The sequence below is a fragment of the Varanus komodoensis genome, unplaced genomic scaffold, assembly GCF_004798865.1.
Source record: "Varanus komodoensis strain SLA01 unplaced genomic scaffold, ASM479886v1 scaffold19, whole genome shotgun sequence".
In the NCBI taxonomy this organism is placed as follows: domain Eukaryota; kingdom Metazoa; phylum Chordata; class Lepidosauria; order Squamata; family Varanidae; genus Varanus; species Varanus komodoensis.
In genome coordinates this window covers 11,137,314-11,156,716 of record NW_025335550.1, presented here as the reverse complement: position 1 = coordinate 11,156,716, position 19,403 = coordinate 11,137,314, and the positions used below count along the sequence as shown (strand labels likewise).

General features: G+C 62.6%; 1 protein-coding gene across 1 annotated transcript; it reads right to left on the bottom strand.

Annotated features, from left to right (window-relative positions):
* Positions 1-1,481: 1,481 nt before the first annotated feature.
* Positions 1,482-15,637, bottom strand: ZNF469 (zinc finger protein 469). Its single transcript, XM_044428083.1, is given in 3 exon segments — positions 1,482-4,905; positions 4,907-15,459; positions 15,511-15,637. Coding segments are annotated over 3 exon segments (12,513 nt in total). The 3' UTR covers positions 1,482-3,072.
* Between the last annotated feature and the right edge of the window lie 3,766 nt (positions 15,638-19,403).

Sequence of the window (19,403 nt, the reverse complement as noted above, 5' to 3'; positions counted from 1 at the left end):
TTTCGGAAGCACTTAATGCTATTAATCTGGAGGAGGTAGAAACCTGGAGAGAACCGGCTCTGCGGACTATTTTTCTCCCCGGTGCATTTGCATCCATAGCACCATATATCAGGGACGGCGCCTCGAATTCCCATTTCCAGCCCTGTAATATTTCCTGCCAAGGCCCGCTTGCAAAATACACGCGGCTGTAAATTTCCTGACAAGTTTTTTTCCAGGGGGAGGTTCTTTCGCCTCCCCTCCCTAAATTAAGCCATACTAATTATTTTCAGCCAGACTTTATCTCTCCTTCGCAACACTCTGCGAGGGCGCATGCGGTGAGCATTTTAAGCTGCCAATAAACAAAAGAGTGGCTTGGAAAATAATTCTATCAATTAATCAAATTAATCGTGCAGTTTTAGTTACAAGCCCCAAGTGGCAGGATTCGAGCCTGCGGTTATGAGCTATCTTTCATTGACAGTGTTTAAATGTTATGATTGCAACAGTAATTAAAGAGTATAATGTACCTGTTGCTTCGAAGCAGCCCCGGGGCCTCTGGATCTGAGGAAGGGGCTCACAAAGGACATCTGGACCACATAGAGAGGCCGACCGAGGCTCTTCTGGAGGAGATCCCCTCTGCAGGGCTTACACGAACACAGGGCCCGGCGCTCGCATCCTTTCTTTCGAAAAAGGCCCTGCGTCCTGAAATGCAGCGGCATTGCTGCTGCCTGCAAACTTGATCAGTTGCATAAAGAATCGGGGAGCTTTCCTGTGCCTGTCGGCGGAAAAGACGGCAGTGCGTGATGTGACGGGGCCTCCAGGCTCTAGATTGTGTCGGCCGCACGGCTGGAGCGCTTCCCTCCATCTGCCAGAGACTTCCCGAGGCTGAAGCAGGCAAGCGGCGCGGGGATCACGCAGGGAAGCACAAGCCACTCCTATTGTTAGAGCAAAGCAAGAGGAGTCATGGAAATGCAGTTAGTAATGAATGGCCTTTTTAGCACCTTCCAGATAAATGATCTTTTCCCTTTTGCTTAATTCACAGTCCAGGATGCAAACGAAAGCGCCCTTTGCACACCAAGGGCCAAGGAAGGAGCCGCGAAGTGGGGCTGAGCTCGGGACGAGCGGGGGCCTTGGCACCGGGCCTGGAATGCCATCGGCACTAGTGGCCCTCAGTCACCCGTGTTTCCCCCGGGATGCATGCGGTCCTCACTGAAAGCCCGTGCGTGCAATTCTGGGAGGGATCCTGTGGATTCCCCGTGTGCCGTGCAAGGAGCCCTTCTCCTCCTCTGTCCCGAATCGAAGGCGGGCTCTCAACAGTTCTTGAGGATGCGAACGGCGTGCTCTCAGGAGGCCCCTGAGAGAGGCCCCCAGCCTGCCACAGGGTGGGGAGGACTGCTTCTGCCCCCAGGCCCCCACCCTGCTCTGCCTACCCTCCCTCGTGCCCCGAAGCCATACACACAGACTGCCTGAAAAACGCCACACAGACGGATGAGCTTCTGTGAAAATATTGGACTATATTTGAGAGGAAAACTCTGGGCCCATGTCTTACAGTACCGCCTTGTATGCGTCAGCTCATACTTTATTCAACAGTATTAAAACAGGTGCTCACACTGCACCCAAACAACATTATTACCCCCCGAGATATTTCCTGCACTTTTCTCTGCTTTCCGACAAATATCAAAATAAAAACTTTTAACATAACGCATTGCACCCGACGTATAATAATTAACGTATTATATAGATCATTTTTACACAAGAACTATAAAGGTACATATTAACAGGATAAAGCCACTTAAATCTTTTTAAAAAAATCTTCAAAACAAGACAAATATCATTTGCAAGACACACACAAAGTATTCCGAGAGTGTGTCCGACCCCTTCAGTGCATCACCCCTCTGGCTCCGCCTTGACCATGGAGGTCTCTAATCGCGAGTCGATCGTCTTCAGCAATTAATTCAAGCCTCAGGATGCAACCTTTGCTGAACACACTGCGGAGGATCAGCCATTGCAAGAGAACGACCACAGCAACACCTTCCAATCCTCCCTGTGTTAGGTTCCTATAGGCAACTGTTAACATCTTCCAGAAGTTTTTCTCCATCGACTTGTGCATGTGTGTGTGTGTGTGTTCCTGACTGTCTTCACATTACAAAAATAAAAAATAGCACCAATTAACTGCATAGTATAAAGCGCATACCAAACATTAGCGACTACCTCGATACAGTAAGAGTTTGTTGGTTGGTTTGAAAAGATTTGTCAAAGGCCACGAGGGCACAGAACTGCATGGCGGTGGTAGGTTGGCACAGTTTTCTCGCGGGAAAATATTAATAATTAAAAAAATAATTAAGAAACTATGTCACAAATCTTCAAGGTGCAGTTCAGCTAGGTGAGAAGGGGCACGTACATTTCTTTTAAAAATAAACACGGACAAATCCCTCGCCGCAACATCTCCAGTGGTCTTTTAAAGGCCCTCGCTTTCAGAACCCAAGTCTTAGCCGTACCAGTTCGTTCTTAATGCCACACGCTTGGAAACGGCTGTCTGTCAAATCGGAGGCCTACTGCTTTCTTAATTTAATTTTTTTTAATTGTATCATGACTTAGGCTGGTTCCCAATTAAATGAAATCATTCAGGATTATTTGTGCAAAATCTTCTAGGAGGGAAAAAAATGCTTTCTACAGTGTACACCTCATGAATAAGATGTCTCTGAAATGAAGTTCATCTTTTCAAGTACTTTGTACAAAGATAACAGAGACACAGTCGAAAAACGGGGCCTAGGATTTGCAAGTATCCCTTTATAACCTCAGCACTTCTCCAATAAAGAATTTCCTCTTGATGCTTTGCTCTGCCCAAAGCGATTACAGTTTTAGTTCATGAAAATCATCAGCAACATCAAAGTTCTAGCATTTGCATGATAAATCAGGTGAATTAAAGTAGATTAGTAAGACACAAAGCAAAACTATTTCAGAGGCTGCAGTGCAAGTTCATTTAAGCTAGACAGAGAAATCACGCTACACAAACGAATTTAATGCTTTGATAATTTTTCCCCCTTGCAAACCCCATGAAAGCAGCAAAGGATCACCATAAGTCACTTTCATAAATTACTCAGAAGTATCTCTTCTTAAAGGAATTTTAAAGCTAGTTAATTTCTGCCCAAACAGTTGGCTTAAGAGATTGTTCTGGGATTCTGCCGTCCTGTAATTGTGAGTGTCGGGCAGCTTAGCACCTTGGACAGCTCTGTGTCTGCTCACGCTGCAAGGCAGCGAGGTGGAGGGCTCCTTGGCGAGCAGCTGGTGGAAGGCCTTGCTGCCCAGGATGTCCTTCCTGCGCCGCAGCTCCCCGTTGGCGTGGCGGATCTCCACCTTCTTCTGGAAGCACTGGTCCAGCACCATCTTCTTCAGCTGGCCGCCAGCCACGGACATCTTGAGCTTGGGGGCCAGCTTGTTCAAGTGGGGGTCGCTCTTCCGAGGAGAGAGTGCCAGCGCTTCGCCGTCGGGCCAGTCGGCCCTCCGGAACGCTCCGACGCCGTCACCCTTGGCTGCGTCCTGCGTCCGGGCCTTCTTCTTCTTGCCCCCGTCCCCTTCGATGTTCTCCCGGGAGGCGGGACTGCCCTTGTGGCAAGACTTGTGCTCCTTCCGCTTCTTGGGGTGAGGCCTGGCCAGCCCGTTCACCGCCGGTCTCTCCTGGCCTCTGCTGGGGTCCGGATGGCTGTGCTTCGCCGGGGCGCCGGCCGCTTCGCCTCGGGGTTGGCCGCTCAGGGGCCGGGTTGGGGTGCCCCCCGCTTCCACCACACTAGTGCCCATGCCCTGGTCTTTGGGGGGAGCGGCCTCCGTGTCCGGAGGGGCCTTGTCCTTCCGGGAGGGAGGCTCCTGGGCCTCCCCCACACTGGGAGCAGTCTCAGCATTGGCCCGACCCCCCGAGACCCTCTTCGAAGGTGTCTCCTTGGCAGGCCGGTTTAAGGCAGGGGATGCTGTCTTGTCCTTCAGGGGCAGCACGTGGAAAGGCGCCTCCAATGGCGGCAGCTTGGCGGAGGTTTCCCGAGGAACCGCCTCGCGAGGGGGAGGGCCGCTACCCCACGGTGTCCTCGGAGGCCTCCTGCCCTCTGGAGGCTCAAGAGCTGAGCCGGGGAGCTCTGGCTTCTCAGTCGCGGGCTCCTCGTCTCGACACAGGTCCTTCCCGTGTGTCCCTCTGCTCCTCGAGGTGGCCTCCTCGGGGACGTCTGGCTCCTTGTGCTTCTCAGGCAGAGGAACTGGAGGCAGTGCTGCTGGCGCCGCTCCCGGGTCGTTCTGCGCCATGCTGCCACGCTCGGCACCAACCAAACCGGAGGAGGAGTCTGCGGGAGGAGGCGGCTTCTCACCGGGGGAGCCCCCTTTCGTCGGCAGTCCTGCGGAAGGTGCGACCAGGTGCCCGGGCTCCGGCGCCGTGGATTCGTGCTTGGGCTCAGGAGGAAGGGCCGGAGGCGGTGCGTCCAGCGGGGACCCCTGTGCTCCGGCCGGGCGGCTGGGGGGGCCGCCTGCCGCATCTTCCACCTTCACGGGCCCGCCGACGGCCACGCACAGAGCCTCGCCGTCCGGCAGGGCTGCACCGGGGCAGTCCCGCTGCGGAGGTGGCCCGGGGGCAGGGGCGCTGCCGTGGGGGGCCGCCTTCTTCCTTTTGGACAGGGGCGCCTCCTCCCGTGGGCGCGCCTCCTCCTTGATCTTCCGCTCCGGCCCCCGAGCCGAGCCGCCGGGACGCATCACCCCCCGGAACCTGAGGGTCGTGCTGCTGCCCCCCAGGTGCTTCTCCATGTGCCGGTCATACTGCTCCTTCTTGGAGAAGGTGTAGTTGCAGGCGCTGCAGATGAAGGACTTCTTGATGACGTGCATGACGTCGGCGCACAGCTCGCAGGTGTACAGGGTGGTGTGCTTGACGTCGGCCTCCTCCGCCGCCCCCCCCGTGCTCCTGGCTGAGGTGGCCGCGCAGCTCCTTGGTTTCCCGGAAGAACACCGGGCACCTGTGGCACAGGTAGATCTTCTGCAGGCTGTGCACCACCAGGTGGCGCTGCAGCTTGAAGGGCTTGGGGAACTGCTTCCCACAGTGGTGGCAGTCGCGGGAAGGATCCTTGCACTCGGGGTGCATGGGCACCGGCTTCGGGGGGCCCTCGACTTTCGGGGCGGGGTCGGGAGATGGGGCCGCCGGAGCCTTTGGGGCGGTCCCGGGCGGCCTCGTCCTGCCGGGGGCCTCCGCCGCGTCCTCGCCAGGGGCCGCCTCTCGCCCGGCCGGCTCCCTGGGGGCCCTGCCCGCTCTGCCCAGGGGCGCCCTGCTCCCGCCCTCCGCGGGCCTGGAGGGCTTGCGGCACATGAGGGAGTTCAGGAAGTGGGTGACGGCGGCGTCCTGCTCGGCGAGGCAGCCCGGCAGCCCCAGCGCCGTCTTCTGGGCCCGGCCCCTGCGGGCGAACTGCGTGGCGTGCTCCCGCAGGTGCTCGTTGTACATCCAGACTTCGGAGGTCTCCTTCAGGCACATGCCGCACGCCCAGAGCCCCGCCTTGTTCCTGGCGTGCTTCTCCTTCAGGTGGTCCCTCAGCTGCTCCCGGGAGCTGAACCGCCTCTGCACGCACATGTAGCACGTCGGGGGCGGGGAGGGGTTGTGCGTGAGCTTGTGGAAGTCCAGCTCCCCCAGGGTCAGGAACCACTGGAAGCAAACCCGGCACTTGTACTGCTTCTCCTTGAGGGGCGGCTCGCTGCGGGGCTTCCCCGGCTTTCCCTCGTCCGGCTTGCTCGGCGTGGGCCTGCCCTGCGGGAGCAGCGTGGGCTCAAAGCCCAAGGCACAGTCCTCCTCTGCCCGACGGAGAGGGTCTTCCCCAGCGCCGTAGAAGCCCCCGCCTGCCAACTCAAACTTCGTGTTCAACGTCTCCATATCGATCGTGTGGAATGCAGGCGAGTGGGGGGGCTCACGGGCCCCCGGGCCGCAGGACTCTTCCTCGAGGTTGGGAGGGCCCGGGCTGGCTTCCCCTGCCGAAGGTCTCGCGGGGGTCTCCATGCATGGGCGGAGCAGTGCCCCCTCCACTGGAAAGTCTTCTTTCTTCCCCTCTCTGCCCCAGCTGCTCAAACCTGGGAGTGCCCCTGCGGGGCTCCGTTGGCAGAAGAAGCCGAACGCGCTGCCCTTCCTCCCATCAGCATCTTCTTCCCGTCTCCCAACACCTGGCTGCAGCGCCACGCCTTTGGTGGACGTGGGGCTGGCAGCTCCCGCCGTGCCTCTGCTGCCGTGGCACATGTCCAGGATCAGTGTATCGTCGATGGAGATGGTGTCGTACTCGCACGGATCCTCCCTGGTCACGCAGAAAGAGCTGGTTTCACCAAGGTCCGAGGCCATCCGGATCGTGAAGAGGTCCGCCATGCCTTCTGTCCTGGCGCTCGCCTCTGCGAGGGGTCTGGGTTTCTTGGTCCGCTTTCCATACACACGTGTGCACTTCCGGCGAGCAAAGTGGTCGTTTCTGGGGAAAAGCTGGGAAAACTTGGAGTCGTCATCGAACAAGCTGTGCAGCTTGGGCCCCGCTGCTCCCTCACCGTGGGACTCCTTCCTTGGCTGCAGCCCTTCCATTCGCCACAACTTGGAATCCCCAGAAGAGGGGCCGGCACGACCCGCTGCTTCCTCCGCGGCGACATCAGAGAGATGCGGCTGAGCAGCACCAACGTGGCTGGACTGCTCTACTGCCTTGGGGCTGGGTAGATATACCAGCGAGTTATTTGGATTTCTACAGTTTGCCCCTTCAAAAGGACTTCCCTTCGACTCAGGTTCTTCTCTGCTTCTTTCTTTGTCCTGCCCTTCACAAGCATCGCTCGATGTTTCCTTAGGTTCTTCTGGACAGCTGCTTGGCCACCTCTCTTGTGGGAGCTGTTTTGCTTCTGCCTCGGGATCTTGCACCTCTTCTTGGCAGCTCTCCTCATCCCGAAGAAGCTTTGGCCCAGCCGATGATGGTCTTTCACCGCCGTCGCCCACTCCTCTGACTGCCAAAGGGTGAGGAGGCGAAGGGGACCACAGGCTGGTCTGTTCCGTGCTTGGGGTGGAGCTGCTCTCCAGAGCTTCAGTGGTGGTCATCAGAATGACGTCCACGGTGCAGGAAACCATGTTCGAGCAAACTGGAGGGGTCCCAGGCCCCAGATGAGAAGCTCCGATGATCTCATTTCCCCTGGAAGTCGCTCTGGTTTTCCTTGCTCTTCCCTTCATTTTCTTCCCGGCAAACTTGTCTGGAGCATCAGTGCCGAGCTGCCGGTCTTCTCCTTTAGCTCTTGGGTCTTCTCTAGAGGCGGAGGCCAGCTCGTCTGAGCTCTGTGCCTGTGAGCTCATGGACTCGATCCTGCTTTCTTTCCTTGGGCCACTGGTACTTTGGATGTCGTGGGTTGTGTCCAGTGGAATAGCACTGAGGTCGCCAAGCACTCTGCAGACAACCTCTTGGATTTCTCTGCTGGGTTCCTTTCTTTGGCTTCTGTAGGATTTGGGAGAGGGTCGCCCCTCAGCTGCTTTTGCAACATGGGCGTTGGTGGAGGCCCTCCTGTTTCTCCCAGAGAGTTGCTGTCTGGTCTTGAAAGCTTTTTCCAGGGGAGCAAAGCCTGAGCCCAGCAAGGTGGTGCCGTCCTTCTGGCTCTGATGTTTCACAGCCTTGTGTCTCATCAGTCCCGTTTTGGATCTGAAAGAAACCGAGCAAATCTCGCAGGTGGCTGGCAGCCCTTTCCGCCTCTTGGCCTTTGCTTGCATGGGCTCGGAAGGGTCTCTTGGCCGCCCATCTTCGCTCTCCTCTTGCACTGGGAAGCCGGAGGTCCCTCCTTCCCTCTCCTTGCCTTCCAAATCTGCTTCCTCCAGAAAGTTCCCGCTGCAGCCTGCCTCCCATCGCACTTTCTGGGGTTCGGCCTCTGGACCTGGACCAGCCCCGCCTGTGCCGCCATCTGCTCTTTCTGGAGAACTGGCAGCCGGCATCTCCCGAGCAGCAATCCCTTTGCTTGCAGCCCCCGGCTGGGGTTCCTCTTTGCCCCCTTTCTGGGGGCAGCTCCCAACTGCCCTCCCCTCCTGGGGCTTCGGCATCAGCTCCGCATGCGTCTGAGTCCTGGCGTCCCTCAGCAGGGCAGAATCAGTCCCTGAGGGAGGCTGCCCAGGCAAGGCATCCTGCAGGGCCGGGGGCTGCGAAGAGGCGGGCTTGCCTGGTGCGGAACACCGTTCACCGTCTTCGTGACCAAGCTGACTCGGCGGCTCTTCCGCACGGGCCTTCTTCAGAAGAGGCAGCTCGTGGGCCGAGGGGCGACAATCCGTGTGCAGCAGCAAGGGCCGTTCCGCTTGGACCAGGGCGGACGCTGCGTGGGCAGAGTGCAGAGAGGAGGCGGCGGGCGGAGGGGCCTTCCCGGAGGAGTCCACGGGGCGGTGGGCCACGCTCAGCAGCGCCACGGGCAGGGGAGACGAGGTGCCGCAGTGCTGCAGGACGGGAGAGAAGGGCTGCTCCGCGGGCCCCAAAGGACTCTGCAGGGGGCTGCCGGGAGGGGGCTTCTCGGGGCCAGGTGAGCGCCGGCGTGGGGGGAGCGGCATGTGCCCGCCAGGTGCCTCTTCGGATGGCGGCACTCCAAACGGGGCGTTCTGATCAGCAAAGCCGGTGTCCAGCGAGAAGCCGCCCGGCGGGGCACTGACGTGCTGAGCGCCTCGCGTCCACAGGCCGCCGTCCACGGCTGAAACCGGGCCGTCTCCGGAGCCGAAGCGGCTTCCAGGCAGGGGAGAATCGTCCTCGGGCGGCTTCTCTGGAGGCGTCGTGGGAGCCGGAGAGAGATCACGTTGCAGCGCCGGCACCTGCTCCCCGCTGGCTTCTCTCCGGTGGGCTTTTCCGGTCCCTGCGGCTCGGCCGTCCTGGCAGCCACCGGCCCAAGTTGTGTGGCACGCAGCGTGTGCTTTGAGCACGGCCGGCAGAGCACAGCGGGAGGCTTCTCTTGCAAACGGTCCAGGGCTTAGCGGGGATTTTCTGCAGTCCCGAAATGCCACGGGTGCCTCCTCTGGTTTGCCCTCCAGCTCTCGCGTCACTTGACCGCCGCCGCGCACGCCCTCCTCCCGCGGCAGGGAGGCTCCTGCCGAGCTGGCAAGTGGCAGGAGGCGACCGTGCTGCAGCGAGAGGCCATCTGCGCACACATGAATGTCTCTGACCCCTGGGCACCCGTCCTCGAAGCGGGGCTGCTGCCGGGGGCTCCCCAGCACGGCTGGCTTCGTGCCGCAGCAAAGGGGTCCCCCGAGGAACTCCAGCTGCTTGCCCGATTCCAAAAACAGCCGGATCGGGTCGGACACGTCGGCCATGTGCTCGGATGCTTCGGCCAGGGCCTCCTTCGCTTCCTCCAAGGTGGGGCTGCCGGCCCCGTCTCGCCCCCCGGCGGCCTCTTCTGCCTGCTCGGGCTGGCTCTCGGCGGGCGCGGGCAGGTGCCCGTGGGGGGGCCGGCCTGGGAAGCAGGGCAGCAGCAAGTCTTCCTCGTTGCTTTTGACCGTTCGGGCCACGAACAGCTGCAGCTGCTGCAGCGGGTGAGCTGTTTCTCCTCGGGGCGCCGACTCATATTCCTCCTCTTCCTCCAACTCCTTGGAAAAGGTCAGCACATCAAAATGCAAAGGTTTTCCACTGGTGTCCTTACTGCGGAGGGCTGGGCTCTGGTGAGCGGGGTGGCCTTCAGCCCCCTCAGCTTCTTCCAGGAGCAGGGGGCCACCCGGACCCCCTTGCAAGGCAGGGCTGCCTCCCAACATTGCTGGTGAGCCGGTCTTCTGGAAAAGCCTTTCCTCCGGTCCCTTGCCTCCTTGTGCATCAGAAGGCAAGTGGCCATCAGATGCTGGAGTGCCAATATCTTGCACCGCCGATTCCAGTTGCAAACGCGGCACTTGACCCTCGTACGCTTCCAACTCTGCTGCGCCGGCCAATGTTTCCTCCTTCGGTGGCAGTTCTGGGAAGGCATCCACACTTGGTGGCAAAGCGTCGTGGGCGTTAAGCTTCGGGGCACCCAGAGCTTTGGCGAGCAATGGGCTGGGGCTCGGCATCAGATGCTTGGCGTAGTCTGGCGCTTCTGGCTGGTCTGGAAGGCACGCGGTGTGCTGGACTGCCGTCGAGGAGGCCTGGATCTCCCTGAAGCCGCCTTCCCCAGTGATGCCGGCATCCTTCAGGTTTCCCTTGAGCTTGTCTTGATCCGCCTTGCAGCTAAAAGGGCCCGTCAGCATCAGGTCGGGGGCAGACGGAGAGCACACGGTGGGCTGCAAAGGTCGAAGGGGCACCGGGCACGGCCATGGGTCCCTCTGGCTCCCGTACTTGCCCTCTAAAGCGGAAAGCAGCGCCTTCTCATTCCCCATGTTGTCACAGCTGCAGGACACAGCCGCCTCCTCAAACTCTGCCTCCATGAGGAACAGCCCCTTCCCCTCGCCCTCCTGGCCCAGCGTTAAGGACAGGAATGGGTGCGCGGCTTCCTTCCGTTCCGTGGGCGCCTGGTGTTCCACAGGTGCGTCCTCCAGACTGAGCTTGCTTGTTTGCAGCTGGCTTTCCAGCTCGCTGACCAACCGTTTGATCTCGAGCTCGTCATCCGAGATGCTGCTCATGAAAGCCATGCCGTAGTCGGCCATCTGCTCGGGCAAAGTCATCTGCTCCATCTCACCGGGGAACCTCTTTGCGCCCGGCTTTTCGACGGAGAGGCTGTGAAATGGCGCGAGGTCGTCTTCCATCAGGGCCCAGTCCTTCTCTTGCAGGAAGGACGAATAGTGCTGGTCAAAGGGGACCATTTTGCCCAGCTGGTGGCCGACGCACTCAAAGGGAACATAGGTGTCCTTGCCGGAAGCCACGCTGTCGTACAAGGAAGCATCGAAATCAGTGGCGGGCAGCTCCCCGAAGACAGCGGAGGAGTCGAACTGAAGTGGAGAAGAGACCTGGCTGTGGACGGTAGTGGCCCCATAGGGTGCGACCTTGTGGTGCTTTGGCTTGAAGGGGCCGAGGTCCGCGTCTCCCGGGCACAGGTAGACGTTGTCAGCAGGGGCTGCTTCGGTGCCTGGAGGCCCTGAGAAGAGACTGGACGTGTCGTAGCTGCTGGGCAGGCCTTTGCAGTCATACAAGGTTTCAGTAGCATCCACGAGTGCATGGGGCCCTCCCACAGCCACCCCGATGCCCGGGGGGCCCTCCTGGAAGCAGCTGACGGGAGCAGGGAAGGCCTTCTGCTTCCTCAGGCACTTGAGGTCCGCTTCTTCGTAGCTGCCGCACTCCTCGGCGGCGTGGTGGCCACGGGAGGCTGGGCTGAGGAATTCCTCTGCGGGGTATTTCACGGCGTCCCCCTTGTAGGTGGTGATGAGATGGCAGCGTTGGTCCGTTCCTAAGCCGAGCGCCTCTTCCGGGGCTTTTGGTTTATCATGCTCCTGGGCAGAGCGCCGGCTGCTGTGTTCCGGACCTCCCGCAGAAAACGGCGTGGGCAGGCCCTTCCCAGGAGCCCCCTTGCTGGGCTGCGGCTGCCCCGGGGTGTGCAGCAAGCCTGCCTCTTCGGGGAGCTGGAGGACCGGCAAGGCCTCTGGAGCGGCCCTCGGACAGGCCTTGCACGCCGCCGGCTGGGTGTGGGGCGAGCCGCCGCCGCCCGGCTCTCTTGGCAGGCCGGGGGGCCCCCTCTGGCTCCTCCCCGTGGTTTCTTCCTCAGAAGCGTTGGGCGACTCTCCCAAGAGGGGTCTGGAGCCCCGGGCGCTCTGCGGAAGCCGCCTCCTCTGCTCGCTCTCCTTCTCCGTGTCCGAGTCGGCCCTCTCGGTGCTCCGGGGGCTGCTGCTGGCCTCGCTGGACAAGACAGTGCTCTGGAAGCTGCTGGAGGACGAGCGGTTGCTTCTCCGGCGCACTCTGCCCGAGCCGTCGCCCCTCCTGTGGGGGTCCCTGCCGGAGGCCCCCTTGGGCCCTTCCCAGTCTCGCCGCGGGCCGTACCTCCAGTCCGGCTCCGGCTCCTTCTCCCTCCCTCGGCACCGCCGGCCGAAGCTGCTCCTCCGCCGCCCGTTGAGCCTCGAGCCCAGCTTCCGCCGGCAGTGCTGCTTGGTGTGCTCCACCCTCTCCTCGTCGGACTCTGAGATGTATTCGTATGCCCTGAGCTTGCTGTCCTTCCCCTCCGGAAGCCGCCGGTCGGCGAGGAAGGACGAGAGGGGCGGCCCGGCCTTCCTACTCTTCGGGTGCAGCTGGTGCAGCTTGTTTTTCTGCTGGACAATCTTGTGGATGAGCTCTTTGCTCCACGAGCCGCTCCGCAGCTTCCGCTCCTTCCCCCCTTTCGCAGTGGGCTTGGGGTCCCTGGCGGCCACGGAGGGCCCCGCAGACGGGAGTCCGCCGCTCGGAGGAGAGGCGTGGGCGATGTTCTTGGACACCTTCGCCTCTGAGATGCTGCTGGCCCCCCGACCCTTGGGCGGGAGGGAGCTCCCGCCGTTCCTCCGTCGCACCTTCAAGGGGGTGCCTGGGCTGGCTTGCGCCCCATCATACGTCGCTGGGTCCATCGCCCGATTCGGAGCCACCTCCGCCTTGTGCTGGAGCTCCAGCCGTTCCTCCCCGTGGTCAAGCAACCAGCCCAGCCCCCTCTCCTTGTGGCCGTGCTGCTTCGCCGCCGGTTTGCTTCTGGCTGGCTCTCCGCCGGGGTGATCGCCGTGGCAGCCGAGCGTCCTCCCGTTCTCGTCCACCCCGGGGTGCTTTGCCTTCTTCCCCGAAGTCGCGCTCTCTCTCGCTTTGCACAGTGTCCCGCTGCCGCTGCCGACCTTCACGGACGCCAGCTCCTCGTCGGCAAACACATCGATGAAGCTGCTGTCGATCTCCGGGGTGTCCGACTGGTAGCCCAGGCCGTTGAGAGCTTCCGTGATCAGGTGGTCCAGTTTGGCGTCATCGATCTCCAAGTCGGAAGTGCTCAGCGGCAGGGAGCCAGTGGCCGGGCCGAGGCCGAGCTGGCCTCCGCGGAGCGCCTCCTCCCTGGCCTCCCCTTTGCTCTCCCCGTCCGCCAGCGCGTCGGCCGCCCTGTTCAGAGCAAGCAGGTGCGGGTGCGGGTCGGGAGGCAGCGGTGGCCCCGGGGAGCCGTGCGCAGGCGGGACGGACTCGGGGGGCGCCGGAGGCGGCCTCCGGCCCTCTGTCCCACGGGGGGGCTCTCTGGCTGGGCCCTGGAGCATGGCGTGGGAGCTGCAGAACTGCCGGTGCTCCAGGAACGAGGAGAGGTTGCCGAAGTTCTGGTCACATTGCTTGCAGGTCAGCAGCACATCCAGCTGGTCCAGGCTCGCGCTGCTCAGTGAGGTGGCCAGGAGGTGATGGGAGGAGTACGGCGGAGGAGGTAGGTCGGCCTCGCAGCCCTCCAGGCCCCCCTTGGCGCTCTGCCCGGCCAGCCTGGGGGCGTGGCCCTCCCCGGGGAGCCCTCGGTAGAGGAGGTCCTCTTTGGCGACGTCCTGGGAGAAGTGGAAGGCCTTGACGGCTTCGGTGGGGGGGTAGTGGATCATGCCGGAGCCCGGGGCCTCTGGCGGGTGGAGCGGCTTGCTGCTGTCCTTTGGGGGGCACGGCGGGTGGAAGAAAGGCGAGGCGGCCAGGGCCACGCCGCCCTCAAAGCTCTCGGGGCTGCCGGAAGTGGGGGAGAGCGATGAGCAGGAGCTGCCGCCCGTCGGGTGCGGGGCCGGGGACGGCAGTGGGGAGTTGCTTGGGGAGGCGGCCATGGCCGGCGGGGGCAACCCCAAAGGAGGGTGGCAAGGGAGCCGGGTGGTGGCCAGCAGCACGGGTGGGCTCACGCCAAAGAAGAGGGGCTTGTTCCGGGGGCCGCAGGCGGCGAGGGGCTCCGTGTCCGTTGCCGCGTCGAACGAGAAAGGATTCGCGGTGCTCCCGCTCCCCGGGCTGGATCTGGCAGGGCCCTCGCCAGACGGCGGGGCTTTGCCGGTGTAGCCCCCGGAGCTCTGGGGCCCCTTCGCACTGGCGTCCCACTCGGGCGCCCCGAGGGGGAACGGCAGCTTCTGGGCGGCCAGCTTCCGGGACAGCTCGATCCTGTTCTGGCCGGGCGAGGCGGAGGCGAAGGGCAGCTGCTGCCAGGGCTTCTTGGCGGGGTGCCTCTGCTCCGGCTCTGGGGGGCCCCCGAAGGAGGACTGGCCGCCGCCGGGGCTTGGGTAGGCCACTGGGCTGTGCTCCAAGGGGGAGAAGGTCCTCTTGCTGCCCTCCCACGGCTGCGGGAGCCGGGGGTGGCCCTGCACAGGCGCGGCGAGGCTCTTCTCCGAGGGTCTGGGGCCAGAGCTGCTGGCCGAGGGGTCGCCGTACGCCTTGCTCTGACAGTGCGGTGGCGGGAGCGGGGTCTGCGGCCCGACCCTCCTCAGAGAGCCGCCCGGGTCCAGCGCCCGCTGGCCGGCCACTGCGTCCTTTGGCAAGGGCAGCCTCTTGCCAATCAGCTTGGGCATGCTAGAGATGTGTAAACTGGGGGGGAAGACAGCCAGGCCCTCCGGGAAGGCACCGGGGCTCGGGTCGATAGCACCAGAGGGGGAGATAGCACCATTGTGGTCCGGGGAAGGGTCCCTCCTCCCTTTGTAGCCTGGGAAGAGCCCCGGCGCCGGCGAGGGGAGGAACGGGGCCGGCGGGGCAGGGGCCAGTGCATACGTCCTGCCCTCCGTGGCCACGTGGCCGTAGGAGCTGCCACCACTGAGGACGTCTCCTTTCCAGTCCCGGGCGGAGGAGTGGAAGGCAAAAGCACCATGAGAAATCTGGCCGGAGGCCAACCCCACGTCGACGTATTCCGGGGCGTGCGCCTCGCCATGGAACGGCTCCGTCGCCGTGCTGTGCAAAGTCGGGAGGGGGTACGGGAAGGACAGCGGCCCCCCGCCGTGGGCGCTCGCCTTGCCGCCCTCGGGGAAGGGGAACGGCCTGGGGGCGGGCAGCCCGCTGTCGGCACCCGGGAGGCTCTTCTCCGGCGGGGGCCACGCAGCCTTCTCCTTACCCTGGAACGCCAGGTAATGCAGCGGCCCGTGTGGGGCTGCGCCCTCCTGGGGGGTGCCCGCGGCGGGCTGGGCCTTCCCGCCGGGGCTGGGGTGCGCAGCTGCTGCCGGTGAGGTATAGTTGCCGGAGGGGAGGCCGGGGGCGGCCTCCGGGAAGCAGCGGGGGAAGCCGAAGTCTTCCTGCTGGAGCTCCACCGCCCTCTCGGGGGCGCTGGGCACGTGGAAGCGGTAGCTCCCCGAGACGGGCCCGTGACCGAGGTCCGGCTTCTTCGGCGGGGCGACCTTCTGCTGCGGGTAGGCGATCCCGATGGTGGGGTGGGGGCGCGCCCCGCTGATGGTGAGCCGGTAGAGCTGCTGGTGGCCACGGTCCCCCTTCCCCGACCGCCTGTTCTTCTCCCGCGCCCGGCTTTTTCCGGGGGGAGACTGGGGGCTCCCCTTGACGGCTCCCCAGTGGCCATCACTGGGGAACTTGGGCCTGCTCTGGAGGGACTTGAAGTCTATCTTTCCCGCTTGCTGCGGCCGGATCACCGCCTCCCTCTGGGGGTGCGCCTCTTTGTCCCGCACGGCTGCGGTGCCGGCCCCGGCCTCGGTCCCGTTCTGCAGACCCGCCTCGGAGCCGCCCGGCGCTCGGCCATCCAAGGCCCCCGCATCCTTCTTGCCGAAGGGCTCGAAGCCGATGGCGCTGTCCTGGCCGCCAGCCTCTGCGTCGTGGGTGGAATACGCACGGCGGGTCTCTCCCATCATGGCCTGCGGGCCAGGCCTACCGGAGGCCCCATCCCCTCCGCTCCTCGAGGCCGGCCTTCTCCCACGCGGGCGCTGCCCTTCGCCCCGCCATGGCCCAGGGGCACCTCGGCCTCCCGGACAGCTCCCGACGCCCCGCTGGCTACGGGCGAGGGCTTGCCTCGAAAGCACGCCGGGGGTTCATCTCGAGTAGACCTGGGGAGAGAGGAAGGCCCCGTGAGCTCTCGAAAAGGCTGGTGCATCTCCACCCGGCCCCCTGCCCGCACCCCGAGGCCGGCTGCATGCGTGATCCGAGGACCCGCCGTTCCTCCGCGGCCGGCGACCCGAGCGAGGCGAATGAGGAGCCCCTCGCGGCGCTTTCTTGCCCGCTCGCACGGTCCGGGGCCGGAGTCCGGGTTGCAGCACCCGGTTCCAGGACGGCAAGCGCAGCCCGGATAAAATCGGTCCTGGGGCAAGGCCGGCTTGAGAGATTCTGCCGCACGGACAAATTATCCCTCCGCCCGGCTTGCACCTTCCTGTTCGCAAAGAAGCAGGACATATCGGGTGTCCTCTTCAAAACTCTCCCAGCTTGAAGTCCTCCCCATTCTTCCATTTGAGCCAGAAACCCCCAGCAGACATTCCTGGGACGCAGGGTCGGCCTCGGGGGCCCTGCTCTGGGAACTCTGGCCCGAGCAGCAGGGCCTTCTCCGGGGTGGCCCCCAAACAGCCAAGAGATCCCCTTGGGGAGATCTCCCAGTGGCTGCTCATTCTCATGCTGGGAGCTTCAGGACCGTTTTCTGTCTACGTATGCACGGGATTCCACGCTTGTTGGGCTTTGTGACGATCCCATTACTGGGCACTGACTGACCAATGCCGCTCTTGAACCCGCTGCCGTTGATGCTTTCATTAATAGTGAAGTTTTACGGAATCTTTGTGGAGGAGGGACTGCCTTTCACGATGGGGCTTTTACCAGATGGTGAAATATTTTCTTTGCCGAGAGGAGCACTGTTTCCCATCTCAACCTGCAATGGGGTGTGGGGGGCTTCCTGGCCAGAGCAGCTTAAAGTGGGGCCATTTTGGGATTGGCCCCATTTTCGGTTTCCTTTTCAGCACAAGTCTTGGCTGCCTGGCCTCCGGCGAGGGGGTTGGGGATACCAGCGCCCTTCAAAACCGACCTCTGGCCCACACCCCACATCAAGTGGCCGCCTGCGTCTGGACCAGAGATGGGCTGGGTTGGCGGCCCCGGGGGGCTGCTTAGACCCCCCGGACGGCCCTGCTCCTTTTCATTTTAGGACAACAAGTGCCTATGTGCAGGAGAGGACATGAAACACCCGAGCTGCCTGCAGGCCGAGAGGAAGCTCCCCCCACACCCCCCTGACAGACGCAGCCCCTCCTTCCAGCACTTCAAAGGTTATTATAAGCAATTTACCTCTGGCTGGAACTTGCTGAGGGAGGCATCTTTCGTGCATTAAAAAGCTGCTTCCCTGAGCTGCAGCCATGACAGCACGGCTCCACCCCGGGGCTTATTGACGGGGGGGGGGGGCTCTCCTCGGTGGCTTTGATTCTTAAGCCCAGCTCGGAGGCGCCCCCCGCCCCTGCCCGGCCGGATCAGCGCACCATGCCCGAAAAGCGCCACTGCTGCTGCCCGTGTGTGGAGCCCAGTGCTGCCCCGGCCCCGGCAGGGTGCGCCTTGCGCCGGTAGCGCCTGCGCAAGCGCACCTTGAGAGGGGAGCAAGGAGGGCCCGGAGGCATGCGGAGGTCGTGCGCACTGGGGGCTCGCGGAAGGGCGAGCTGGAAGCGTGCGCAAGCGGGAGAAGCAGCACGGAGCAGGGGGCGTGACGGCCGTCTAGGATCCGTTTCTGCCCCAGGGCTGAATTCGGGTTTGCAGACGTTCTCGGGGGCCGGATTCTTCGCAGTGACTGCGACTGGAGGCCAAAGAGGGGCTGGGGGTGGAGGAGGGTTGCTGCGTGCAATTCCCGATAAGCTGGGCGACCATTCAAAAAAGAGACAAGTCGCTAGCCCTCATGGATACCAAGCTAGCTGAAAGGTACGTGAACCATGGAAGTCAGAGAGGTGGCTAAGAAGGTTTGTCTTCAGTGGACAAACTGGATCCACTACACATGTTCAAGCTTCATTTTGTGGCACTGAGGCCTAGTAACTTGCTTTAAAAACATACCAACAACCATGGTAACATGCTCAGGGGGCTAGGGGCCAAAATCAAGCTGTGAGCCTAGGGGACAGGGTGGCCGTGTGTCCTCTTTTCCTCTATTATTCCCTGGGATAAGACCATCCTCTGCTTCTCTGGAGCTCGCGCAATTTCGGTGAGCCTCCACGAACCGCCTCTCAGCGCAGCTCATGCTGCAAGTCGTGAGCGCGAGCAGGATTCTGCGACACGCTCAAGGGGGAGACTCAGCAGGGGTGGCCCGACCCCACCGAGGGGGGCGCTCTATTTCAGAAGCAGGCCACCGGCGCCCGCCGTTCATCCGCACGAGGAACTTATCGGATCCGCGCCGTTAGCACAGATTCCACGCTTGAGCCAGGGGGCCACGCAGAGCCGATTCCTCTGCTGAAATGATTATATTAATGATTACCCTTAAAAAATACCAGGGCGGCGGCTGGAGCGGTTTTCTCCCCCGGGTTTGTTCTGCATTTCAGGGCGTATCCTCTGCCGGGCTGGTTTTCTGCTCCGTCCCGCACTTTGTAGTCCGAGGGACACTTCTGGGGCTGCCAAACCTCGGGGATCCCGCCGGGGAACGGTCGGCGGAGGGCTGCCCGCCACCCTCCGCCCTCCTCGTCCTGCTCCCGCCTCGCTGCAGAAGGGACGGCCGAGGGCACGGGCCGCCAGCGCTGGATCTGCCCGTTTCGCTGGCCTGCCCATCAACCAGGGCCCGGCCGATGAAGCCCTGACAGTCTCAAATCCCTCTGCGGTTTCACACTCGCCGAGGCAAAATAAACTCTCGCCGGCAAAGGGAGGAGAGGCCCCCGTTGTTCCTGCCGCCCCCCCACTCCGGGCGGCCACCGCCGGCTTTCGCAACAATGGCCCGCTTATGCCTCGGCGGAGCCGCTGTGGCTCGGCCTGTTTGCTGCCGCTGGACTTGGCCGAGGCTCCGGGCCACGATCAAACGGCCGTGGCCAGAGCAAGTCAGGCTGTCACAGCTGGGTTCATTCAGCTCCGTAAAGGAAGCATTTTGGAAGCCGCTTTTAAAAAGGGGCAAAGTCCTCGGCTGGACCCAAGAAACTTGCGACGTCTGCCTTTCACAGGCTCGGCCAGACGGGCGCACGCGTCTGGGAACTTGCTGAAGGCCCGGCTCGGCTTCGAACTCGGCAGCGGGATTCCAAGGCCCATTAGGCATGGTGGGGGGCAGAGGACTGTGGCCACAGAATGGCACTTTGGAGAAAGACCCCCACGGCACCTCATGGGGGATCTTGCTGGAGCAACGGGGATCTTTGCCGGACCTGGTCCAGGCAGCTGCCTTCTTCCAAGTCAGGCTCAGCATCTACCTCCATGTTGCCCCCTCTGGGGCAAGAGGATGGGCTCATTCTGCCAGGGGCACTGGGTGCCTGTTTGGAACGGGGCTGCGCCTTCCCCACACGGCAGGGAAGTGACCCCAAAGGAGCCGTAGCCCCGAGTGCCCTCTCTCCTCCACCGGCTCTTCCGTTTGCAGCCCTTCCTGTCGCCTCCCCAGCCTGGCGTCCAGCGGACGAGCGGGTCTCCAGCACCCACGTGCCGGGGAGGGGGGGCGCAGCTGCCAAGGGTGGAGCGAGGAGCCTCTTTTGTGCCAAGAGCAAA